The sequence below is a fragment of the Colletotrichum orchidophilum genome, assembly GCF_001831195.1.
Source record: "Colletotrichum orchidophilum strain IMI 309357 chromosome Unknown Scaffold_31.1, whole genome shotgun sequence".
Classification (NCBI taxonomy): domain Eukaryota; kingdom Fungi; phylum Ascomycota; class Sordariomycetes; order Glomerellales; family Glomerellaceae; genus Colletotrichum; species Colletotrichum orchidophilum.
This window is the reverse complement of record NW_019172987.1, coordinates 247,652-273,264: the sequence shown is the minus strand read 5'-3', so window position 1 is coordinate 273,264 and position 25,613 is coordinate 247,652. Positions and strand designations below refer to the sequence as shown.

The 25,613-nt window shown below is 51.6% G+C and overlaps 6 protein-coding genes across 6 annotated transcripts; 3 read left to right on the top strand and 3 right to left on the bottom strand.

Annotated features, from left to right (window-relative positions):
• Positions 1-861: 861 nt before the first annotated feature.
• Positions 862-2,683, top strand: CORC01_04708 (glucose/galactose transporter; the record flags this gene model as incomplete). Its single annotated transcript, XM_022616355.1, has 5 exons — positions 862-1,006; positions 1,072-1,159; positions 1,370-1,939; positions 1,997-2,328; positions 2,388-2,683. The coding sequence occupies 5 exons, from the start codon at positions 862-864 to the stop codon at positions 2,681-2,683; spliced, it is 1,431 nt and encodes a 476-aa protein (XP_022477206.1).
• Positions 2,684-9,430: 6,747 nt separating this feature from the next.
• Positions 9,431-10,357, top strand: CORC01_04707 (aldo/keto reductase; the record flags this gene model as incomplete). Its single annotated transcript, XM_022616354.1, has 1 exon — positions 9,431-10,357. One exon carries the CDS (start codon positions 9,431-9,433, stop codon positions 10,355-10,357), a length of 927 nt encoding a protein of 308 aa, XP_022477205.1.
• Positions 10,358-11,276: 919 nt separating this feature from the next.
• CORC01_04706 (uncharacterized protein) lies at positions 11,277-13,597 on the bottom strand (the record flags this gene model as incomplete). Its single annotated transcript, XM_022616353.1, has 5 exons — positions 11,277-12,195; positions 12,260-13,228; positions 13,294-13,367; positions 13,442-13,497; positions 13,561-13,597. 5 exons carry the CDS (start codon positions 13,595-13,597, stop codon positions 11,277-11,279), a joined length of 2,055 nt encoding a protein of 684 aa, XP_022477204.1.
• A 1,268-nt stretch (positions 13,598-14,865) lies between these two features.
• On the bottom strand, positions 14,866-16,424 carry CORC01_04705 (3-carboxy-cis,cis-muconate cycloisomerase; the record flags this gene model as incomplete). The annotated part of the gene is made up of 3 exons (XM_022616352.1): positions 14,866-15,495; positions 15,551-16,059; positions 16,127-16,424. The coding sequence occupies 3 exons, from the start codon at positions 16,422-16,424 to the stop codon at positions 14,866-14,868; spliced, it is 1,437 nt and encodes a 478-aa protein (XP_022477203.1).
• Positions 16,425-19,263: 2,839 nt separating this feature from the next.
• CORC01_04704 (pectate lyase) lies at positions 19,264-20,664 on the top strand (the record flags this gene model as incomplete). The annotated part of the gene is made up of 4 exons (XM_022616351.1): positions 19,264-19,403; positions 19,484-19,805; positions 19,875-19,898; positions 19,960-20,664. 4 exons carry the CDS (start codon positions 19,264-19,266, stop codon positions 20,662-20,664), a joined length of 1,191 nt encoding a protein of 396 aa, XP_022477202.1.
• Positions 20,665-21,164: 500 nt separating this feature from the next.
• On the bottom strand, positions 21,165-23,376 carry CORC01_04703 (uncharacterized protein; the record flags this gene model as incomplete). The annotated part of the gene is made up of 2 exons (XM_022616350.1): positions 21,165-23,145; positions 23,207-23,376. 2 exons carry the CDS (start codon positions 23,374-23,376, stop codon positions 21,165-21,167), a joined length of 2,151 nt encoding a protein of 716 aa, XP_022477201.1.
• Between the last annotated feature and the right edge of the window lie 2,237 nt (positions 23,377-25,613).

The following is a 25,613-nucleotide window of genomic DNA, read 5'->3' as shown; positions in this document are numbered from 1 at the left end:
GTCCACCGAACCAATGACCATCAGCTCACTCCGCAATCTGAGCGCCCTCCTCCGGGCCATTTTTAAATCGAACCCCAGACCGTTTACCCCAGACTTGATGAACTGCCGCTCCTCCATACCTAGTCACCACCACATAGAGTTAAAAGAACTCCCACTCACCCTCGCTCGACGGCCATTCTCCTCGCTTTTGATTCGGGGGAATCGCAACCTTATTGAGCAGAAAATGAGCATGCCAAGGCAGCGTCGCGAACTCTCTTGTTCTCTGCCCTCTCCAGATATCCACCCGTCTTCTTCGACTGGCTGCCCCAACCTTCACCCCGCACTTCGAACGGAGATGGATGGGTCCGTATCAGCTTGCCCGGCGACTCAGAGCTCGCAGTGCCCATCCCCGCAATCCTCTCCAAACGCCCGTTAATTACCCCAGATCAGTCCAAAGGACCGCTGCTCCACCCTGTACTCTTCGTTCAGGGCCGATACTTGAATGTGTCATTGGCCATTTGATCGGGGATTGTGGTCATGTAACCTTGGAGAGGCCAAGACGAGGCCAAGGATGGTCATGTCCATCTTGCTTTCGCACAGGGGAATAGAGACTCGAAACGACCGAGAGTTCAGCCGGCTTGCGTTCTTATAAGCTTTCGTCCGAACCAGCTCTCCTCGTTCCAGAAGAATTCTTATCTGCTCTCAGACACGTCTCACCACCTCACCAGTGTAGTCCATCGGTCCAACGGCTACTACTACTTCCGGCTCGTCGCTGAGCACGGCTTTGACCTTGCCACCATACCGGTCGCAAACACTCGAATACCCACAAACGCCTCAACCAGACTCAACACAGAGCTTGACCATCTTCGTACAACCTGCAAGATGGGTCTCAAGGAGTTTTTCCACAAACGGTCTTTGCGCCAGAAGGACAATGTCCGTACAAACGCTGCTGAGTTGACGCTAAGGGAGTCCCTGTTCCCAATCGTCCTTGTAACCATCCTCTTCTTTCTCTGGGGCTTCTCCTACGGTACGTTGCAGCCGCGCAATAGCCTATGATGAGAAGCCCAAATGCTGACATTGCATCATCGCCAGGCCTCCTTGACACTCTCAACAAGCATTTCCAGGATACACTTCACATTACCAGGGCTCGGTCCTCTGGCTTACAAGCCGCTTATTTCGGGTAAGTCTACCGTCGCGATTCTTTCTTGCTCGGTGACAACTGGCCAGGAGGAGCTGGCCAGTGTATTGCTCATCGTTTTCCACCTTCTCGCGTTCGAAACAGCGTTGAGCGGGGTGACGTATGATGCACCACAGTCATTCCCCCTTCTAATACCGCCCGACTCCCGATAGTTATGATCATAATGTGCAGACGCTGACAATTACCTGATAGAGCCTATATTATTGCCAGTCTCGGTCACGCGGCGTGGATCCTGAGACACTGGGGGTACAAAGCCACCTTCGTCTTCGGACTCTTCCTATACGGCTTGGGTGCCCTCATTGCGATTCCATGCATTATTGCCAAGAGCTTCGGCGGCTTCTGCGCCGCCATCTTCATCATCGGTAATGGCCTCGGCTCGCTCGAAACAGCCGCCAACCCATACATCACCGTCTGCGGTCCTCCCAAGTATAGCGAGATTCGAATCAATATATCCCAAGCCTTCAACGGTATCGGTACCGTCGTAGCTCCCGTCATGGGGTCCTATGTCTTCTTCGCCTTCGACGACAAGCGTGCTCTCGAGAATGTTCAGTGGGTCTATCTGGCCATCGCCGTTTTTGTCTGGGGGCTCGCAATCGTCTTCTGGCTAGCTCGAATCCCAGAGATCACCGACGCCGACATGGCTTTCCAGGCTTCCGAGACGCACGCCAACGTTGACGACAAGCCCTTTAGGAAGCAGTACCGTCTCTTCCACGCTTCTTTTGCTCAATTCTGCTACACTGGTGCTCAGGTAGCCATCGCAGGGTTCGTTCCAGCTCGCTGATAGCCCCCGCTCGATTGAACGCTGACCGCGCTATCCAGATTTTTCATCAACTACGTCACGGAGCGTCGGGAGAACACTGACAACGCGCTCGGCTCGAAACTTCTTGCTGGAGCCCAAGCTGCTTTTGCAATTGGCCGTTTTGCCGGTGTTGGCATTATGCACTACGTCAAGCCCCGTTGGGTGTTCCTGGCATTCCTTTCCTCCTGCATTATCTTCATTGCCCCATCCATCACTCAACATGGTGACACTGGCATGGCCATGCTTTACATTGTTCTGTTTTTTGAATCCATTTGCTTCCCGACAATCGTTGCTCTAGGTATGAGAGGTCTGGGCCGGCACTCAAAGCGTGGAAGTGGCTTCATCATTGCAGGTGAGTACTCCCCCCAAAAGTCAGAATCAAGCGTGCCGTCTCTAATTTATGGAATCTAGGTGTCTCTGGGGGTGCCGTGGTACCGCCCCTGCTTGGTGTCGTCGCCGATCACAAAGGCATGGGCATTGCTATGGTCATCCCTCTTATCTTCTTCGTCTTGGCATGGACATACGCTTTTGCTGTCAACTTTGTTCCGAGGTACCGAAATATCGCTGATGCATTCAGTGCCACCGAGGTTGGCATCAGGCCTGTGGACGGAGAAGAGGAAAAGGGAGGCATCGAGTCGGTCGAAGACAAGCATGGCAAAAATGCCATACCTACTGTTGCACAGCCGATTGAGATGAAAACTGCATGATGCAGGGCTTCGGTCTAAGAGATTGGAAACCGAACTTTGGTACTACCTCTATGAGATACCATTTAGCTTTATGCCGAGAGACGCTGCTACACGAAGCATATCTTTGCTTCTAAAGAGTTCAACCTCCACATTGGTTAACAATTCTGCTTCGGGTGGGCCGTCTGCTCAGGCCTTTCGAAGAATAACAAAAAATTCTAGTTTCTCTACTTTTGAGTGGTCCTTCATTTATTTGCTGTATTTATGACAGCTACAAGTAGTCTGCTCATTCCTCATATTTTAGTCAAGACAGTTGTAGAGCATGCCTGTGCAGTGACTTCTCGGGTATTGGTATGATAGAATGACCTCATGAGTGATCTTAGGCTGTAAAAATGTTAAGAGAAACATTTTGATTTCAGTAAACGATATGAAATGCAATGAACAGTCGAGCATACGTAAAAGTATAGGAATCGAGAATGCCCTGAAACAACAACCTCCAATCTGATATGTGCTAATAAAATGACCGAGACATTGGCCTCCATCTAGTTGAAAAAGAATCGATTTCATTTTATAAATGCAGAGATTCTGGGCCATCAAAGGCTTTTTGTCGTTATGACGTGGCCATTCTCAGCCACACCAATCTTGTCAGGTACAATCTCCCTGGCGAGGTAGGTACTTGCATAGCTGCTTCACATTGAATAACTCATTCTGCCAAAGCCGGTGGCAATGATCCAAATTATTTGACCCTTTCAAGAGCTGGATGGATCGAGACTGAGCTGATAGGGCGCAGATAAGAGTTATCAGGTTTCACCTTTCTGGTCGACCAAAGACCAGCGCAGGATGCATAACATTTGATAATTACAAAACTCATCAGCTATCTAGTGCTTAGTGTATCAGGCTTCTAGACTCCAAAAACTCTAGGAGTTGAGGTTTAGTGGTTCAATAAGGCTTAATTCTGGCCGAGATTCCAAGCTGCTTTTCGACTTAGGCTACCTTACTTAAGGGCTCGAACAAATATGTACCAAGACATTAGACCACCAAAGCGAAAGTAAACACAAATTTCCGGCTTTATTCATGGCTGAGGACTGACCCATGGCTGTCTACGAAGCCTTTGACCCCCGAACAGGAGTTACACGGCCATTAGCATAACGGGCGACCTAAAACAGCTGCATTCGGGCTTTAGTTGACTAGTTGAAAGGGTCTATCATTCTCTTCTTGCGTTTACACAAAAACACATACGTATGGACCGATCTTCTCCTTCTACTTGCTATGTCGAGTCCTCTATCCATGATGATTGAGGAGACGTCTGATGACGTGACTTGGCCACCAGAACACTGATTTTACGTGTTTGCAGAATGCTCCATATGCAGAAAGAAATACAATCGTATTCCCAATCACGTCTTTATTGCAGTGTTTCTAAATACAGTCCACTTGGAAGCAATCGCTTTCTTGACAAAATAGGTCACACCCTGGTCATCCTATCAATGTTACCTTCTCTTATTGGAATGAGATGCAGTAAACGTGATTGTATACGTGTAACCATCGAATAATGGGTGAGATGTGACAAAATCAGCAAACAACGCAGATACGGTGCCTGTTTTCCCTGCGTTGCCGTCACATGTATCTACCATACTACCGCGGCTCCGGCACTGTCAAGACCCCACATCGGTTCCGGACCACTCCAAATAAGAGCCCGCCGCCGATGACAACCTCCCCACCCTCGCCGAAGACGGCTCCAATCCGACGATCTTTCCCCATCCAACTTCCTCGCGGCCCACTTCCTGACCGAGATGCTGCCGCAGCCCGTGATAGGCAATGCGGACCACTAAAGTTTTGGCCGATAGCTACTCTGTATCACCGAAATGCAGTGATAGGTGAGCCTGATGAGGGAGACGTGGCAGAGTGCTCGGCAGCTCTGGCAATGGCGGCACGCAGCGCTCGTGCAGGCGAGATCGTCATTTGTACTCAAGCTGACTTTACTTACGAACTCACCACGAGCTTGGCTCTGTGCTAAATCGATCAGTACCTTATGCTTGCTGCTGTTTACTGTTGCGTGCTTTCCGCTTCCTCTCTGTGCGACTGAACAAGAAAGCAATCTATAGATGGTGATCGCAGGAGCATCAGTAAATTAGCGCCGCTTTCTAGGTTTAACAATAATGAGTCAATAGGCTTCTGGATGATAGGAACGAGATAGCATCATGAATGCACTTGCAAGCATCTCAGCAGGCCTTGTCGGGCTGTTGCTCGCATCGTGGGCAGTTTTTTTTTTTTGACACGACGTCTGTCGTTCAGCCTCATCCCGACGATCGGGTTTCTCCATAAAACCCGCCGTCTGAACATCGTGGACGAAAAAATGGACCGGTTGTTGGTGACACCTTTGCGGTGGGTTCAAAAATGGGACTGGGACATTTTACTTCAACGTCTCTTGTTGACACTACTGCAAATTGGCAAGGGAAGTAGCGAACTTTGTCGATGAGGGTGAGGATAAGACCTGTGAGCGGCAACAATTGATCGTAGGAACCGATTCATACTGCATTGAACTCATGAAACGCAAATTTTGATGAAATGCGAGGCTTCCAACGTGACCGGCCTTGTGGGCAGTCTGCTTCTAGCACACGTCTCGGCTTGACGCCATGTTGTTACTGCTGTTGAGCCCGACAAGCTGCATCGCTTGAACACCAGCAAACTTTTTGGTGCGAAACGGCTGGGATCTCGAATCGTTATCCCCTTTCGAAGCTGCTGATGCGAGCCCAACCTCCCGAAAGCAATATCTTGACCTTCGCGGCTTCACTTCACGTTGTAGTAACAAGATCCTACTTTAGGAGAGCGCCCCAGTCACATGGCTCACCGTATGCAACGATTGTCTCCGGTGCAGATCGGCGTTTGTCGCGGGATTGGCAGAGACACAGAGATTTTATGGTGGTCCTGATCCGGGGTTGAAGCTATCGTGACATTTGGCATTTATATGTGATGTGGGGTTGCAGATGCCATGTTGTCTCAAGGTCGCGGCGATTGACGTCTTTTCACCTCGACTCTTGACTCGAAATTAACGGTGCGCGTCATTCATCCTCCTAAGACTACTAGAAATCGCACTATTTGCAATCTAGGCCAGGATAAATCAAGTGAATCCTGGAAAATTGAGGCATTTTCTATTTTTCCACAAGTATGATGTGCCGTGGTTTTTTCCTACCGATTCTGACCGCCAATGATGTAGATCAACGTTGCTGTTTTCTGTGCTGTAACATCAGGTGAAGTGATTTACATCTCTTTCCCTGCAGTCATTCAGTTGAGTTTCCCTTGCTGGCGCCACTACTGACTCGTGCGACGTCGAGCATTGATTGATGCAATTCTGTGTTATCTTTGTCTTCTGCATACGAGCGAGCTAGGACGCCGAGTTACTGCCACGTTTGCGAGATGGCTGGACGAGGCGTAGTTCTGCATGCTTGCTCGCAACGACGGGCGCATACGGTATCGACTTGCGTAAACGTAGATTGCAGTGATTGGAAAGTTCTCCCATGGCGTCGTTTCGCTATTATTCTCGGCTACCCTTGCGGGTATCTCTTCTTCCCTGACCCAGCCTCTCATTCTGCCGTCCGGACGCAAACCGGCCTCATTGCCTCATTGCCTGGTGCCGATGCATTAAGACGTAATCTTACCACAGTCTTAGGCTGCTACCTACGGCATTGCGCGTGAAATCCCTCATGAAACCAAGTTTGACTGTGCAGCCTCGCCAGGGTTCAGCGTCCAGCAAAGGTTTGAAATTGAGATCATCATCCAATGAAGGCGGCCGTCATAGCGACCAAGATTCGAAGGCAAAATCCATTATCAATGTTATGCCGGTGTGGTGGAGCTTTGGCCCCATTCATCGGTGTGAAGGTCAACCTCACCGCCAATAGCACTCAAAATCCATTGGGATTTTTGGTCTACCTGCGTCTGCTTCATGCACCGTGCCGAGAGCTAAGGGCGACATTTTCCACCTCGCAGCCCTTCTCCACCAGGGATCGGCTCTCTCTCTCTCTCTCTCTCTCTGTGTGTGTGTGTGTGTGTGTGTGCGTGTGTGTGTGTCTGGCTTGCCTGCTGGAGACTGGAGTTCTGCGAGTTGACACCCCTATTGTCCTCCACTTCCTCTCACGGTGAGACGCGAGGTTCATCTTGTGTGAGTGCAGCACAGTCCACTTTACGAGGCATTTTGTCCAGTGAGAAAGTCTGTATTTTAGTCCACAATCACGCCAGGCTGGAAATAAGTGCTCGTCACCTTGGTTGAGATAAAAGATAAACTGGAGCCTCGCGTGGGTCGCTGATAGGGCCTTGTCTCAGGGCGCGAAATAGTGTACAATGTAGATAGGGGGTCGCGTCGTCTGGCATGCATCCACGTTCATCGACATTCCTGAAGTTCTGAGCAGGGATTGTGGAAGGCTTTTTTTGGCGCGGCTACCTGCTTCTCTTTGTGTCGGGCCAGAGCACAATCCGTGCGTCTCCTGCCGATCTTCGTGTATTAGCAAGTACCTGGGCGCTTCCAACTTGCCGGGCTGTTTGGCTGTCAACTTGGCATACATGTGAAAATCTTCTTTGGACAAGCCGTTGATCGCATGGCCTTACCGCCTTAGCCTTCGGAGCCAACTGAGCCTTTGTCTTGGTCAGTCGAGAGACTCAGAGAAAAGTCTGACCGCCAATTCCTGGCTGACTTCATCTGTACATAGGCGACACCGACAACGACACCGACACCGACACCGACATAGAACCTTCTGATTCAGCTGTCCCGGTCAAGAATGGACACATTTAGGGTGGTACTTCCGCCGATAAGACAAGGCGCAAAATCCAATGGCTATCAAGCAGTTGCAAACGCAAAGAACTTCTGAAGAGGCAGCCCATTGATACAGACCTTGACATTGGTGGCCCAGGCTGAAGAAAGAGTGGGCTCTTCCGAACACTCCCGATAGGGGTTCTGCAGGCAACAAGCCTCCCTTGCCTCCATCTGCTTTCATCTTGTATCTCCATCTACCTCCCGGAGTCCATCCCTACATCAAGACCCTCCAATGACATCAGCGAACAGGCTGAAACCACGTTCCTGAGTCTTGCTAGAGGCAGGGCCAATCACCAGTGTGTGGCAGGGATGGACAGTTTGTCCCAACGGGCCCTAGCAACAAGACGCTAGAACAACTTTTCCAGCCTTTGCCCTTCAACAATGCGAGATACATTGCCCATGTACATGTGAAATGGCAAACTTCGCGACTGGCATCTCGCACACCCATCACCCATCCCATCACCCATCCCATCCCGTCCTCTCTGGCCCAACGGTGCTAGTCTAACGGGGCGGACTCCTGTGTCCTAAACTCGTGCTTGCACCACGCATTCACACTCAACATGAACATTTGCGGGAGCTTCTCGGGCTTTAGAGATCCATTCTCTGATGGGGCATAAGCAGCACCACGTTTTCAAATGGTCCACTTCCACCGTGATACCTCGCCAGCTTGACGTCATAACGGGCAAAGTTGCGTCTGTCGCTTAGTGCGGCTTTTCCATTTTACACAATACACCTTACCCAGGATATTATACGTTCCCTGTATCCGTACTGGGTCCTGGACCAATGTGTACGTGGAAACATGGGCCGTCGTCGTCTCCCGAGGCCCCTACCGTTCAGCTCGATGTAGAATGTCGATTGCTGTGCCTCGCTGATGCCTCGCTTGTCTACCCGGCCGCGGCTGAAACGGCGACTGGTTTGTCTTCGGGAATAATTGACCGAACATAGTCCCTTGTGTCCTCAAGTCCTAGCTCGAAGTGTACATGTAGGATTTGGGATCACTGCAGCGATTCCTGCAGCGGGCTCCAGTTTTTTCCTCTTGCGGCGTCGTAAAATTTCTCACTTTTTGATTGTCAGATTTGCGCTAATGGCAAGTCGATATTCGCCACAGCCGCCGAAAACCTTGAGGCTCAACAATCCGATATAGTCCTGTAGTTGAGCCTCACGACAGAGAGTTCAGAACCGCCAATTCATCTGATACCTCGCTAATCCCGCTAGACACGCACGACATGAATCGAGGGTAGCAGCCACAGTCAGGCCTCTAGCGGTGGGAACTGAGGGCTGCCGCTGCCCGCAGTATGTTAGGCCTATACTGGACGCTCACACCGTAAACTGTCAGACTGTCTGAGGAAACCCTGACTCGGACATCACCCATCGGCGCAGCATCGGCGGAGACACGGCACGTCATCGGCCCATTCACCGGCGGAGCAACGGCCCAGCATAGGCGGAGAACTTCTACGTCATTGGCTCCAGTATCAGCGGGTCAGAGGCCCAGAGATAACGGGGCATCAACCTGGTACCGTTGAAACAACGGATGAATACCGACTGGGAACCGCCAGCACCGACTCGAAAACGACATCGAGATACCGACTCAACACCAACGAGGCGCCGACCCTCAATAATCTGTACGCAGCACGGGGCAGCATGCCGGAAAACGGGTTCCCATCCATGACGGGGCATTAACCCAGCATAATCGGGACATTCATGGCGGGTCCGCGGCTGGCGACAACAGAGGACGCCATCGGTCCGAGAATGGTAATGAGAACGAATAGGTATGGTACAGACCAAGACGTCGAAAAGGATAAAAAGGAATAGATAACTCGGCAAGATTTGCTGATTTGTTTTCGAAGCATCACTCACACCTCAATCACAATCACCGGCCTCAAACAACCCTACAATTTCTTCTTTTGATACCCAAACAGCACTTCACTCCCTACAACAAGAAGAACAACAACATTTCATCATTCAAAATGGCCGCCCAAATCGCTACCCGTCAGCCTGAGCTCGGCATGGAGAAGGTTATCCCTACCCGCCAGGACTCTGGCTACGCCTCTCCCTGCGACTCTCCTCGCCTGACAGTCCGCCTCAACGACGGCAACGAAATTCCCCAGATCGCTCTCGGTGTTTACAAGGCCCCCAACGGTCAGGAGACTGAGGACGCCGTCATCGCCGCTCTCGACGCCGGCTACCGTCACATCGACTCCGCCGCCAGATATGCCAACGAGGAGGCTTGCGGTCGTGCTCTGAAGCAATGGTTCCAGAAGACCGGCACCCCCAGATCTGAGGTCTTCGTCACCACCAAGCTTTGGGATGCCGACCACGGCTACGAGGCCACCTTCAAGGCACTCTGCGACTCCCTCGAGAAGTTCCAGCTCGATTACTTTGACCTCTACCTCATCCACTCCCCCTCAGACGACAAGGAGAAGCGTATTGCTTCCTGGAGAGCTCTCGAGACCGCCCAGCGCCTCGGCAAGGTTCGCTCCATCGGTGTCTCCAACTTCAGCTCCCACCACATTGAGGAGCTCCTCCAGGAGACCACCGTCGTCCCCGCTGTCAATCAGATTGAGGTTCACCCCTTCTGCCAGCGCCAGGACCTCGTCGACACCTGCCGCCAGCACGGTATCGCCATCGAGGCATACTCTCCCCTCGCTCGCGGCAACAAGCTCGAGGACCCCACCATTGGCAAGATCGCCCAGAAGTATGGCAAGAGCCCTGCTCAGATCCTCCTCAACTGGAACGCTACCCGCGGCAACATCGTTCTCCCCAAGTCTCTCACTGCCCACCGCATCCAGTCCAACTTTGAGTCCTTTGACTTTGAGCTCTCCCAGGAGGACATGGCCACCATCGACGCTCTCGGTTCCGAGAACTACGTCACCGGCTCCCTGCACAAGGAGTAAATGATGTCTCTTGGCAGCATTTGGCCCAAGGGCACATCCGCTCGGCAACATCTACCGCTGGAACATCCAGCAACAACTGAGCTTTCCTCCATCCTGAGAGCATCGGAATAGCCACTTCCATTGCCGGCGTGACCAAATCCGCACGTCGTCCATCCAGGACATTACAAGGAGTTGATTGCCACCGACGCCAATTGGCGTTCTATTCCCCCCGTCGAAATATTTGAATAGGAGTTTCGGGTTCTTTTTTTTTTTTGGGAGGACATAGAGATGGACATTTTGTCTAGACTAGCGAGCTAGACTGCAAACCTGGGCTTAGCCTGGTACGAATCTTACGCCCCATTTTTTTCAACTTTGCTCCCTACCAATGACTACTTCTCGTGATGGTTCCAACTTCCTTGATTGAGGATTTGACATTTCGGACGCCGATACAGCACATGGATCGGGTCTAGTGATTTTTCGCGGCAGCGACAAGTTGACGATCGATAAGCAGATCATGTCCAGCAATCGGATTTCCCCGTGGACCCCTCCCACGCTCCGGTCAGATCGACTTCAGCACCCCGGTGTGTGGGCACCGTGGGATCTCACGATGCAGGTGCCAGATCTTTGTGACGATCACGTACATCTTCCCGCATGGGGTTTGGAAAAAAGAGGGGCCTGTGAGACAATGCTGAGGATAGAATGTAAGGCACCGAGATCACATGCTATCATCATTTATATAAAGAGGAATTTGGTGTCTGGAGCCACCAATTCTAGCGACTTCAACACGGTCACAAACCATCCACGACGGCCCATTCATGTTTCATCAAAACACGCATTTCCCTCGGGGTGAATGCCGAACTCCACTAATGAGGGCCCGTTTACATTGGAGTGTTATGGCAAGCCGCTTTGCCCATAGCTACTTGGGTAAAGTAGCCAAGTTTCATATATCCATGCCCGGCTCGAAGTGAAGATCCAACGGTATTGCATCCAGAGTATTGGCAAGCTCCAGCGCCGATGCCATTGGCCAGTCCCAGACATTCCATTGCAGCTGATCAAGTACCGGCTGATGGGTTTCTCTAGTTGAGAACGTCTTTGTGCGGAGCATGTCGAGGACGTCAGCACATTGAGGGATACAGATATTGGAGTCATCAGCTCTCAAATGGCGCAACGTTGCAGCGCAGGTCTTGACCAAGTCCTCATCCACTTCGTCGCCTGCAAGTGGTTGGCCCTTCCATCTTGCAAACAGTATTGTCAAACCAGCTTGCCACAACATGTGCAACCCGTTTGGGTAAAGATGCGCGATGATGATGGAGTCGATCCTCGGAGTTGCCATCTCTATTGCTGAATCGGACACCAGGCCAGCAGTCAGACTGATCAAGTCGGCTGAGGCACGACCGCAGGCCAGCAGGGAGACGTGGAACTGAGGGTCAGCAGTTGTGAAAGCAAGCGCAGGTCGGTGAACATGCACCATAGCATTATAGAATGCAGCGCGCAGGAAAGCTATTTCAAAGGTATCAGTCAAGACTTTCGCCGTAGGGTCTGCGCCCTCGTCTTCCAGATCTGCGACACTGTCCGTTGGCAGCATTCGCTCCCATATTGTAAGTTCGGCTTGCAGTTGTGCAATTTTCGCAATTCCCCCCCGCCGTCGAGTCGTCGAATATAATTTCTCCAGGGCTTCTCCTACAATCACTGCCAGTTTGAACATGCAAAGAGCCGTGTCAACTTGGGACCTTTCTCCAGGTAAAGGGAATGCCACGCTCTCGCGTGACACTTGGTCATGGTCAATGCGGGAGGGCAGGTCGGTATCCACGTCCTGGTCGCGAATTAATCTTGGCATTCCGTGATAGGCGCTGGAGAATCTGATGAAGAGTGATCACATCAGTTAAGAGAGAAAACAAGCAAGAGAAGCCATCGAAAACTTACGTATCAAGCGAATATTGACACCACCATACACGCCGCCGGAGTTCTGTTTCCAAAGGATCAAATTTGAATCTTTGGGAGTGGCGATGAAGCCCGAGGTTCTGTGCCATTCTCGTGGCCATGCCCCCTAGTTGCGACGCAGCCGAGTAGCGAGATGATAACTGAAGATAGATTTGGGCAATCTCCAACCCTTGGAGCGTTGGTAGAGACGGTCGCTCCTGAAGCAGGTTCGTCAATGTGGCGGACATTGTGTAATATCTCTCGGAAAGGCAGAGAAAATGATGATGACTCTGCTGGCAAGACCCGGAATGTCCCAAGGTTCCTAAAGCGAGTAGACCCAGAATCTGGTATAGTAAACTGATATCACCATGTTCGGGGTCCTCAATTAACCTATGTAGAGCCTCAACGGTGGATTGCTTATGTACAATGGGGTATAGCGGTGTCCAGTGGTCGATGGTTGCTTCGAGGACAACGGCAGCATCGAGCGGAAGTTGGGATACCATGGCGGCAATAACCTGCGACTGGGAATCTTTAGGTGGAGTGGCCCATGTGTTGTGAAGATAGAGACTGTAGATGCTGCTCGGGAATGTTTCGGTATGGATCCGTAACATTTGCAACTGTTGCTCGGCCTGGCTGATGAAGTGTACGCCTGTTGATGAACCTGCGAACATGGCTGTCTGGTCGTCATAGGAAACCAGTCGGCCCATGTGACCAACCACGGGTTCCGATAGCTGTCTTGATTTTGTATTTGAAGAGGCTTCCGTCCGACGCCGCCATGACGATAACGGGTTTTCACCGCCGTTACGTGTGACTATGTTGAGTGGTGATTGCTCAGAGGCAACTGGCTGCGACTTCCTAAGGTCTTGAGAGGGAGAGTAAGAAGCTGAGTCAACAGTGCCACCGTGAGCTTCCGGAGTTTTTGAAATCCCAAGGTCGTCACGCCTATTCTCGACTCCTTCGTTTTCGTAGTAGCTAAGAAGAGCGGTCAGCAAGAGGATTATTTTCTAGTTGGCGATTGCCTTGAGTCCCAGGCTTACCTCTTCCTCTTTCTATTGCGCTTTAGCTTCTTTGAAAAGACACAAGCTACATCTGAGACGGTGCATGGAGTGCACTGCAAGACAGAATATGGATTAGATGTTGCATCTTGAAAATGCGCAAGTTATGGAGTGGGGCAGGCTAACCTACCTTCTCGCCATCGCCATGACATCGGATTTTCCTCCTGAAGAAAAGGTGCAAATAAGCTTCAGATCCGAGACGCACAGAACCCAATTCTATCATAGAACTATTATGTAAATATAACTCACCGCCGACAGCGGTCACTGTTGTGATTGTTAGCAGCATGATCATACTTGCGGTATGAATACATATTTTCGGCCCGTGGGGAAAGAGCATCAGCGTACCAAACTTGTCCAGATTGCCCTCCGGACGGAATTCCCTGTCCAGTCATCCTCCCGTTCCGTCCAGCATCATTGAGAGTGATAGCTATGGGGTTTCTAGGGGTTTCTTTGCCTCAAGAACCGAGGAGGCTTCACACACAGACAGGTCACGATGAGATGTGCTGGTGTTGTGGAGATGAAAGTGACGAACGCTGATCAGCATGCATGCAGCTACCGAGACCCGAATTCATTGACGCATTAGTCATGCTTTTCCGTTAGTTGCAATTACCCCATCTTTTCTCAATAAATCCACTAGGAGAACTCAGTTTATGCTAGTGTTTTCGATACAGCACTATTCCGCTATCCCGCCCGCCTGGCGCGTTGGCAAGTTTTCGGCCAGAGTTACCCTCTTGACCAGAGTCAGGCCACGTTTCAAACCAACAAGAAACTATGGAGTGGAAGAGAAGGTTGCTAAATCCGCGACATCAATTGGATGAGAAGTTGAGTTGATCCTAAGCATGCTAGAAAGGGCCATGAAGAGAACAACCAAGTATCCCAGCTCCTGTTGTGTGTGTGTTTGTGTGCTCAAAGAGGTAAACCCCCCGCTCCCGATCTAAAGTGGAGAATCGGAGCAAAATTGCTGTTCTTGTCATTGGCCCCACCTGCCTATTTCTCCCTACATCACCAGCTTCAGCATTTAATAAACTCTCCATCTCTTTTGAATACGACCGGTTGAAGAAGAGATCCGTCGCCTGAATCGCCGAGTATTTGGCCTTGCATGATCGGCAGGTGAATGGCAGCCAGCAACCATCGCCGCGAGCATTACCGTTGCAATCAATATCTACATGTAAGTTGAAACTCGAGAGCATCTGTACAGCTGATATACTAGCGCAAAGACTTGTTGCTCACGCATCGTCAATTGCCTTAGGTAGCCATTTATTTCGGGTCCCTGCTGAGAAGGAGAACCTTGTCGACATACTCGCGAAATCTGAAGCGTATATATATGGGCTGGCCACTCTTGAAGCAAGGCAACAAGTGAATGTCTGGAAACGTAACGGCGAGTAGCATCGCAATGGCATTAGCAACTTCTGTATAAGGTTGAAGCGAACGAGCCCATATGCCTCAATTGGCCGGCTTATATGGTGCCAAATATTGCGCATAATCTCTTGATCAAGTCACAAAATTGATGATCTCATGAAGAAAAAGACAACATTCTCAAATTCCATCTTCAGCTCAGTGGCTGCCGTTGGTAGTTCCATTGCTATTCAGAACCCCATTGCTGCTGTTGAGGTTCTTTACATTTCCATTAACATGGCCCACTTCCTGGCCCAACAGCTCATCCAGCATAAGTTGACAGCATCCCAGGTATCTTGTCGGATCACATAGCTTGGAGAGATCTGATGAGGCAAGATGAGATGTAATCTGAGACGACTCCTCCAAGGCTTCTTGCAGGGACATGTTGTTCTCATGCGCCCTGACACACGCCTTGTAAACAATCTCGTGTGCCTCCTGACGACCAGTGTACTTTGCCAGGTCCATCATAACAGCCTCGGCAACGATCAGGCCCCTCGTTGACTTCAAATTCGCCAACATGGCATCTTTGTTGACCTGCAAGCCTGATAGAGCGAATTCAGCTTGGTGCAGAGAGCCAACGATAGAAATGAAGGCTGTTGGAATAGCAGCCCACTCCAGGTGCCAGGGGCCGGATGCTCGTTCAAAGTCGGAAACCATGCCATCAAGTACAAGGCCTGCTTGTGCACGTAGAATCTTCGATTGCGCAAGTATTACTTCGCTGGAAATTGGATTGCGCTTTTGAGGCATCGTCGAGGAAGCGCCACGGTGAGGAACGTAAGGCTCGGCAACCTTGGGAGGGCAAGTCAGTATCAATAATTCGGTAAAAGGGTTATTGCAAGCCAACCTCGTTCAACTCATTTGATGACATGATGATCAAGTCAAGAGCAATTTTGCCCAAGCTACCACCCACCAGGGCAAGGTAGTTAGTAATCTCAGCAATGGTATCGCGCGCCACGTGCCAAGTGATGACGGGATCTTGCAGGCCAAGAATCGCTGCGAGGCGCTTGCGTACACGGATGCCGCTGTCGCTCGTGCCTAGAGAGGCGAGAGTACCAGCAGCGCCACCAAACTGAACCAGCAAGCAGCTCTCCTTGATCTGTTCGAGACGCTTCACGTGTCTGCGGAAGCCAGCGAGCCATACTGCGCATTTGTATCCGAAGGTGATTGGGAGGGCGTGTTGCAGATGCGTCCGGCCGGCCATCGGTACGTCTCGGTAGGCAGCGGACATTCTTTCAAGGGTGGAGGCAACTTTGCGCAGGAGGCGCTCGACGATCTCAAGACCATGCTTCATCTGTAAAACCGACGCGAGGTCCATGATGTCTTGAGTAGTGGCGCCCCAGTGGATGTATCCAGCTTGAAACTCTACGCTTAGCAAGTTGACATGCCACAGATTATCATTTCACAGACAGTCCCAACTTACAAGTCTCTTCGGGAACCCATTTGGACATTTGCTCTACCAAAGGCAGAACCGGGTATCCCACGATCTCCGTGCGGGCCGCAAGCAACTGCCAATCGATCTTGGAAATATCACAGTGCTCTCTCAAAATGTCAGCTGTGCCAGTCGGCACAATATTTTCAGCTTCCTCGGCCTCGGCCAGGGCGCACTCGGCCTGGATCAAATTGGCAACATAGGATCGCTCAGAAAAGGCTTGACGAGCTTCCTCGGTGCCAAAGATGTTGCCAAAGAGCGTCGAGTCAAAAACTGTGGCGGCGGACATGGTGAGGAAGATGCGCGTGGGTTGGTGGTTCAGACGAGAAAGATTAAAAATGCTGGATTCGTTCGTCCCAAGACAAGCTTTCCCCATGCGCCGGCGCGTTCTCCGAGGTCTGTTTTATTCCTTGCCATGGATGGACATGCTTCCGGCCAACATCCGGTCTTACACCGAGGACCCCGCGGCGGGGCACGGGATAACGCAGTAACCGGGGGCCAAATCACGGGATAAGGACGGGATAAGGACGGAGTAACGTAGTGCTGCGCGGCGTAACGGCGTAACGGTGTGTCGGCATAGCACAGACCAAGTGACGGTTCGCCGGCTCTTGGCCCCAGTTCCCCATTTCCTCATCTTCGGATCACAAGTTTAACGTGGGATTAACGCGTGCGGGGGACGTGTATTTTCTGACGATGGATCGAACCATACCCCGCAAAGCTGGGGATGGCTGGTTTACAGAAATTCGTCATGTATAAATCAGACGGCGCCTCGTATGGTTTGTCCTTGATGTAGTACAGCAATAGATATACTCTCTCTGTCGGATTGGAAGCCCAATTCGACCTCGAGTCAGCGCAAGCGCAGGGGCCAACTGAGGGCCTCATAATTATCAGCTTTCAACTGACAGTCTAACCTCCGGTTAGAACCTCTCTTTTCCACTTCACGCAGAGATCAATACTGTATACAGTTAATTGACCCTTCGTCACAACGGTTCGATCGAACAAAATCTCTCTCTCTTTCTCTCTTTATCTCTTTATCTCTCTCTCAGCACCGTGTCTGACTTTTCCCCCTTCTCTTTGCTAGAAATGGCGGCTCCTGGTGATCCCGACTCTAAGTAAGTTAGCTCTCTTATGGCTATGCCGGGTTTTCCTTGGATTTGTGGAAGCGGTGAGTCGTACGGAAAGGGTACAGAGATGGAGCGCAAGCTGACTTGAATGGAGTTTCTAGCCCTTTTACCCGGGTGCCCTATTTCTACTCCCGATCTTCTACACACGACAGGAGCTTGCAACCCGGATTTCCCCATGTGATTCTGGTCAAGTGGTCAGGACTGGCTTCTCAGAGCGCATTGCTGGTGCAACTCTCAGCACTCTATACCAAGTCAAGGGAATGACCTGTCAGCAGTGGTGAGAGATTCCAGTCGTTTGTCCTTGCCCGAGATTTAATATCTTTCTGGTCTTCATCATCGAGGGCTCCGTTACTGTAATAATTGCGGTTTTTGCCTTTTTCCTTCTTCTCGAAGACCCCTCTGTGACTCGATGGCTTACTGAGGATGAGCGACGACTTGCTGTTTAACGCATTCGTCGCGATACGGTTGGCAGGCAAGAACGCGGCTCGGCGATGGCCGGTGTCAAGCAGGCTGTGAAATATTCCAAAACCTGGCTATTCTGTGCTTGAAATATTTCTACGGTAAGCTTCAAAGTTCAACGCATATCTCCCAATCGTAGTTCGTACTATGTCAGTTACCAAATGACAAGACTTGCCTGAGGATTGATGGAAAGCTAGTGTTTTATTTGGGGCAAATCCATTGCGGCTCTTCTGCCCACGGCTCCTCCTTACTTCGTCTATGGGTTTCTTAATATTTCATTTGCATGGTCGAACGCAAAGTTCAACAAAAGAACCTGGCACAAAACGGCTGTTTAGTTCTAGACAAGGGGTGAGCATGCTGCATAAAGCCTCGACCGAATGAGAATTTTTCAATTTTTCCACAATGGTTGCGTTCGGCGGAGCAATCCACCTTATCCAGCATCGAATTCTGGCCCGTCCAAACTTCTGCAAAAGTATCCTTCCTTCCCGCAGCCCTTTATTTCGTTCTGGAATGCTCGATGCAGTCTCAGCACACTTATCTTCCTAGCTGAGCAACCATGAGAGAGCTCACATCGCGGAATGCTATTCGAGGGGATGTCCGAAAGCGAGCGAATTGGATCCAATTTAAGAGGTCTTCGCACCCGACAAGTTGGACAAGTCGGCTGGTAGACCCATTAAACTTGACTCTCATTTGTAGTGTAAAACGTGGTTCGTGACGATGTGTTTACCCAACGCGGTGTGGGACAGAATCATAATCCGAGCATCCGTACTCCGTACGTACAGAGTATTACGGATAGACTCGTCTATTCACACTATCCACTCACTTACGCCGGCGACTTTCAACCAACCTCCAGGCTGTGGCCCTTCATCTGCCCAGACCCCTGTTACTGACCTGATTCGGTAGAGAAGCGGAGTTGGGGACCCCCGTCCATGTAGCATCTTGATGGCATTGATAGAACTGCCCCACTCGACATTCGCCTTTCTGGCATGCTACTCAGCAACCAGCTTCTGCACCAGGAAACGTCTACCGGACCTAAGTGACCACCAACTGCTAATTGGTGTCCTCGTCGGCGCAGAGCAGCAGGCCCCTCCGCGTCGGTATGTGTAGGACGGGGATGTCCCCGTCACACGGAGAATTTGAGGATTCAGGGACCGCTATATCGGTCAAAGTGACAGCGGTGACGGTGTATCCGGAAGTTCCCATGTTCCGTATCCCTTGCTGTTGGGTGGAAATGGATCAATTGCTACCTCTAAGATGCCGGCCCAGCCCTATAGTGCCGCTTGGCACAAACCGTTGCGCAGGGGCAAGAGACGTGGAATATGAGATACTATCGTTAGTCTGGGACCAAGACGAGGCGTCCTCGTGTCGCCCCGCTGTCACGGTTTCTTGGCATGGTTGTACGATCAGAGGAGTTTAGACTTCTTTTTAACCTTGTGCACCCCCTAATAACATATCCTTGGTTCGACCCAAGTTCCTCCTCGATCTTCATCTTCTGTTGTACTATAGCTCTTCAACTACACTCGTTCTTTTTCTTGGCCTACCACGATGAAGGCCTCTCTTCTCTCTCTTGTCGCCGCGTTTGCGGGCACGGCTACTGCACAGGTGCAGGGCAAAGCCTTTGGCTTCGCAGCTGGCACCACTGGTGGTGGCTCGGCTGCCCCCCAGTACCCTTCCAGCATTGCTCAGTAAGTTTGAATCTCAATTGTAGCCAACGCGAAGGGTCTAGGTAAAACACTCTGAGAGTTCCGAGACTAAGACTTCCCAGACTCAAGGAGTGGCTCACAGACAGCACGGCCCGAACCATCATGATCGATCGCACCTGGGATTTCCGCAACACCGAGGGCACGACCAGCGGCAAATGTTGCAGCGATAATCGCACGACCAAGTGTCCTGGCGGCACTTCAAAGGGTCAGGCTTGGATCCAAGATACCTGCGATGCTGCTAGTGGTACCTGGGTTGACTGCACGTACGATAATGCTGCCAAGAACCCTATCGACATCAACAGCAATAAGAGTCTCGTTGGTGTCGGTACCAAGGGCGTCATCATTGGCAAGGGTTTCCGTGTTCGAGGTGGAAAGAGCAACGTCGTGAGTCTATCCCATCACACTACTAACGAGTAATTTTGGGAGTGAAGAAACTAACAGAGGACTCCCAAGATCATCCAAAACGTCCATATTACAGTACAGTTCCAAAATTTCACCTATGTATTGATGTTCTTTTCGGGTTACTAACCACGTCTAGAATCTCAATCCCCAGTACGTATGGGGAGGCGACGCCATCACCCTTGATGGTGCCGACAAGGTCTGGATCGACCACTGCAAGATCTCCCTCATTGGCCGTCAGTTCATCGTCTCCGGCTGGGGCGCCGCAGGCAAGGTGACAATCTCCAATACCGAATTCGACGGCAAGTCCGAGTGGTCTGCCGGCTGCAACGGCAAGCACTACTGGGCCGCCCTCCTCATCGGCGCCAAGGACTACTATACCTTCTCCGGCAACTGGCTGCACGATGTCTCTGGCCGCTCGCCTCACATGGGAACGACGAAGACCGCCGTTAGCGAGATCCTCTTTCACGGAGTCAACAACTACTTCCAGAACGTCGGGGGCCACGCCTTTGACATTGACGGCAACACCTGGGTCCTCCTCGAGGGCAATTACTTTGACGCTGTCACGACTCCCGTCACCCCCGCCACTCTGACCAATGGAGGCAACATCTACATCGTCAACACCGTCGAGGAGGCCTCTCGCTGCACTTCTTACCTGGGATACATCTGCGAGTGGAACCGGGCTCGTGACTCTGGTGTCGTCAGTAGCCTGACCAGCACCGCTGCCCTCACCAAGCTGGGCGGCTTCAAGTCTTCGCTCATCGGCCACATCGGTGTTGCCGATGTTCCTGCCAAGGTCAAGGCCAACGCTGGCGTTGGAAAGACCACGAGCACCAATGCTTAGATTCTTGCGTCAGCATGGCTTCCCCTTGATAGTGGCTAGAGTTTGCTGCCACTGGCTACACGCAGAGCCCATGGGAAGTACGGTCTAATCGTCATACGATTTCCTGTATCTACTTTTCACGTACATATCTATCGTTTGGCTTCGGCCTTGAACATATTTAGGTTCGCTTCTCATCAATGAAGAAGAGATTTGCGGGTACTTCTATCTCTTCACAAGGGTTGGAAGATTGTTTGAGTGTCAAATTCGATGCAATATAAGCAACATTGAAGCCTTAACAATCAATAAAGCTGTCAACTCGGGTATCTAATAATGTTCTGTCATAAGCTCCTTACACTCACATATCTCACTACTTATCTATTTCTCTTGCAACTCGGACAACAGAAACACCAAACGCCGCAGACTGCCGTGCAACGACATAAGTCAAACCCAAAACAGCAACCATCAAACTTTTGTGTATCTCTATCCATCAACCCCACCCACCTACCCTCCTACCATAATCCTCACGAGTCTCGCAGTTCCCATTCTTGGTGTATTGTTGGGTATTGGACTGCCTTGGCCTGCCCCGAGAGCCAAGCATGACAAGCCTCGTAGTGTGAGAAGTGAGGGTTCTGCTTATAAGACGTCACCATTCGGTCGGCGACATCAAGCACACTCCTTCCTTCCACATCCCGGGCTTGCACGTTTGCATTGTGCTGTTGAAGCGTGCGCATGGCCAGCTTTTTGCCTCTGCGAACTGCGATGTGCAACGCGGTCTCGCCGTTCTTGTTGCGCGCGTTGACATCGGCACCCGCTTCGATAAGAGCCTCCAAGATGTTGACGGGCTTCTTGTAGTCGTCGTCTTCAGGCAACTGGGCTACGAAAGCCATCAGTACCGTGTTGCCGTATCTGTCATAGTGATTTGCGTCCACGCCAAGGTCGATGAGATCTCTGACAACCTTTTCCCTAGCTGTGAGCCTCTCCTTGGACGAGTCTAAGAGTGATTTACTCAGCCGATTGTGCTTGCGTTTGCGGCTGCTACCGCCCGATTGCTCCACGGAGGCTGCTTGTGCTAGATGTTGGGGAAACCTGGTGAATAGTGACTCCTGGCTGAGGATGGCATCGGCGAGGCAGTGTAGACCATTGCGACCTTGCGTGTCTTGCACTCGGGTGTTGGTATGTGCTTCGTTGACGAGCTTCAGGAGTCGTGCCTGTTCCTCAATGGGAGATGAACCCTTTCGCAACGTTTGTGAATCCCAAGTTGGGGATATCTCTTGCCCGACGGCAGCGGTATAAGCTCTTCGAATCGGCAGGACGATGGGAGCGGATTCGGGGATGTTGCCAAATGCGTCGCGACAACAATACGCCATGGGGTTGAACTGGTTTAGAAGGGCGTTCTTTGTCTCTTGGCTCAAAACATTCGATGTCTTTGAGTGTATGATGTGACAGAAATTGCGCCCATAGACATCGCGAGCATAGAGGTCGAAATCGGACCGCTTCAATTGAGCGATGAGCCGGAAGAGAGAATCGGCTTGCTGGGCTTGCCGGGTAAACCAACTATCGTTGAGGAGATGCAGGAATGTCTGGCCGCCGCTGTTTGTTGCCGATGGGTTGGGGGATGACTCGATTGCTTTGAACAGGAGAGCATGGTGGGCGTTGCCAGCCGCGAGAAGGTGGAGTATAGTGTTTCCAAAGGGATCGCGCGCATTCCAATCTTTGTTCGCAGGCTCGCCGTAATTCAAGACGTGTTGGGCGTACGGTGAGGGGCCTGAGTCGACGACCCAAGCCTCGCTCGAGAGCTCATCTCGAACGTGGCAAAAGCATGACCGCGATTCATGTTCCGGAAACCCTTCGGCGCAAAAGCCTTGTTTCTGGAGGTGATATGGCAGGTTGAGATAGTCTCCGGGGAGGGGTCTGGCTTGCGTTTCCGAGTTTGCCTGTGGCGCATTGTACTCGTAAATCCAAGATGCTGGGTTAGAGTTGGCAGTGCCAGGGCGGTCATTGTCCGTGGGTGATTGGTTCATCATCGTGTTGCTCGGCATCGTGTATCGCTTTAGCAACCTATCAACTTGGCGAATGAAGCCAGTCGAATACTGTGAAAGCACCTCTTGCAGAGTCTGTGTCGTGGTCTGCCGACGGATCCCGGCTTCGGGCGGCAGCACGGACGCGATATCGGTGGTGACCAAGGTCGGAAGCGGCCCCGAGACGGGCGGGCCCCATCCGGCGGAAGATGAGCGCGAATGGTAAAAGGGTTGAAAGTCGTTTACTGTTGGACTGTTGCCGCCTTCGTACTTGAAATCGGGGTGTACACTTAGATGCGATCGGGCGCCGGAAGAAATCGAGCGTGGATAAATGGGCGAAAATGCGTTCTCGGGCGAGGTCTGGCGGGTAGGAGAGCTATCGAGCGCACTTATACGACGATCCATGTCTGTCCGGGTTCGTGGGTGAAGCCATCGCGGCTCTTTGTCAAGAATCGAATTAAGCTTCTTGTTGGCGGAATCCTTCCTAATAAGCGCTGGTGTCAGCAGTTGCATTTGCGCCGGCGCAAACCAACATCCAAGCATACCCTGGGCATTCTCTGTTCCCGGGAGTCGCCTTGTGCACGACTTCGACAATCTTGGTGAGAGGTAAGGTTGTGTAGACGTAAAGCCTAGCCAATCTGCGCTCGGCCGATTCGCTCCATAGCGAAGGGCGACCGGTCTGGGTGGCGTGCGAACTTGAAGGTGAAGCCGACATTGAGCTCGAGTTGAAGGCTGGCCGCCACAGCCTCGTCACGAATGGCGTCGTAGAACGTGTATGTGAGGGTATGAAGGAGTTTTGACCCTACTAAAGGTGACTGTTGCTATAGACCAACTGTATGACGGGAAATTGAGGCAAAACACTCAGGTTGGGGCGAGAAACATGATGGACAACGAGGAGGATTAACCTGGACTTTTGGCCATGGAGAGTGAGGGGGACGACCAGGCTATCAATGAGCTGAAAGGTGGTGGTGCATCTCACCGTGGCGCCGCCGTGGTGCTGCGAGAGAGGGAGGGAAATGGGCGGCCCCAGAGAATGGACGGGATCCGGCACGGAGCAAGGGTCAACAAGCAGCTAACGCCAACGATGTAAGCGTTGGAGTGTGATGAGACTGGCCCCCCGGCGGTCGGGTTTCTGTAGCACAGCAAACTGGCAGCCTGGAGGAGGTGAGGAGGTGGTCTCGAAGGTGGTCTGGCGGAGCCAATGGCGATGAAGTAGAAGAATAATGGAGGTGCGCCAGTCGGCTGGGTTGCAGGGGACGGAGGCTCAGCTGTGAGCCTAGGGGGGGCAGCCGGGCTTCAACAGACTGGGCAGTAATACGAAGCCGAGTTTGTTGTGACGGATGAAAAGGAATCTCGATATCCGTGTAATGTAGCGAGGGAGTTGTTGTTGCGTGCTGCTCCATGACGGTGAAGGGTGTTCGTGAGAAGGATTCAAGCAACTCTGGGGTTTTGGTCATGAGGATGAGGAAATGTTGGATTTGGCTACCGGAATTCCTGGCGCTGTGAGTTGCTCGGCTATACTATAGTAGAGGCACTTTGCGAGGGAGTAGATCCCAGTCACAGTAAGCGCCCACTCACTCGCAGTCTGGACTATGATCCCCGTCGTCCGTCCTCGGCGTCAGCGGTTACAATGGCGTCAGGAGCCGCTATCCGCTGCTTTTTCTCCTGTCCCGTCGGAAAAGAGTCAAAGAATCGCGCCATAATATGGGGATGACCTCATTCCAAGTGACCAGGCCGCACAAGGACGGCTGGCATGCCAGCAGGGAAGAGAGACTTGGACGGGCCGCAGTGGATTCGAGTTGCTGCCGTGAATCGCGGTAGCAAACAATGTGGGTGAGGGACTGAGTATCAGTGAGTGGGTGAGAGTGAGCAAGTGAGTGGGGGGATGAAGAAAATGCCCTGTCAGGCAGAGTCGGGAGGGAGGAATTGGCTGTGTGGCTGAGCCGAGTTGGTTAGCAACTTAGCCCTCGTGCGCCCCATGCAAGAAGCACGGGAAAATGACGTGCAAAGAATGAGATGTGAGTGCTTCTCTCTCTGCCCCTAGCTCTTGATTGAATCTGAATTCAGTCTGGGGTGAGGTGTGAGTGAGGGAGGGAGCTCAGACTCGAGCCTCGACCAAGTCAATTCAGTTTTCAGCGAAGACGTCCAAGTGAGCCATAAACAACCTGGCAATTGGTCGCGAGCGTTCCCTCACGCTGCCTCAACTAGTCAGCTCTTTGGCTGCCAAGAAATCACCATACCTTGCTACAACTTACTTTGCCAATCCAGCGGGCACTAGTCCGTACAGATACATACATCCCTCACACCAATCCATGGTCCGTGGACATTTACAAAGATAATGATGAATGGAGTTGTAATGCTCCTCTTCGTTTCGAACAGAGCAATGCGCCATGAGTAAAGCTTCATGCTTCACTTGGCCCGCCCATTATCGGGCCATATACATCTCAAAGTGCTACGCCTCTCGATTGTGATTCATCCTTCCGCCGAGCACCGCCGCCTGACTTGGTTGACAGGGGCAATGTGGGTGCCAAGTGCATCACACCGAACGCCCATTGTAATGTAACTCAACACCAACAGTCGCTACGCGGAGACAACTCATCAGCGGCCTCGACGAACCCAACCCTGTTGTGATGTGATTCGTTTCAAATGATTTTGGTCTTGATATCCATTGGACTGAGCCACAGAGTCAAATTGAACGCAGTCATTCTGCGCCACTGGCAACTCCGGATGCCTCCCGGCTGGCCTTCTCTGCCTGTTCTCTCTCCCGTCACCTTGTGCGTAATACCAACCCGACCGCTCCATCAACTGACATTCAACTCAATCGCGCATGTTATTGCTTGGCTCCCATACCCCAATATGCCCCGCCCCCAAACAGCGAAGCGAAGAAGTTTGTGTTCGAGGGTGGCGATCGCCCGGTGATCCTCCTGCAAATCACCATCCACGCTCGGCAAG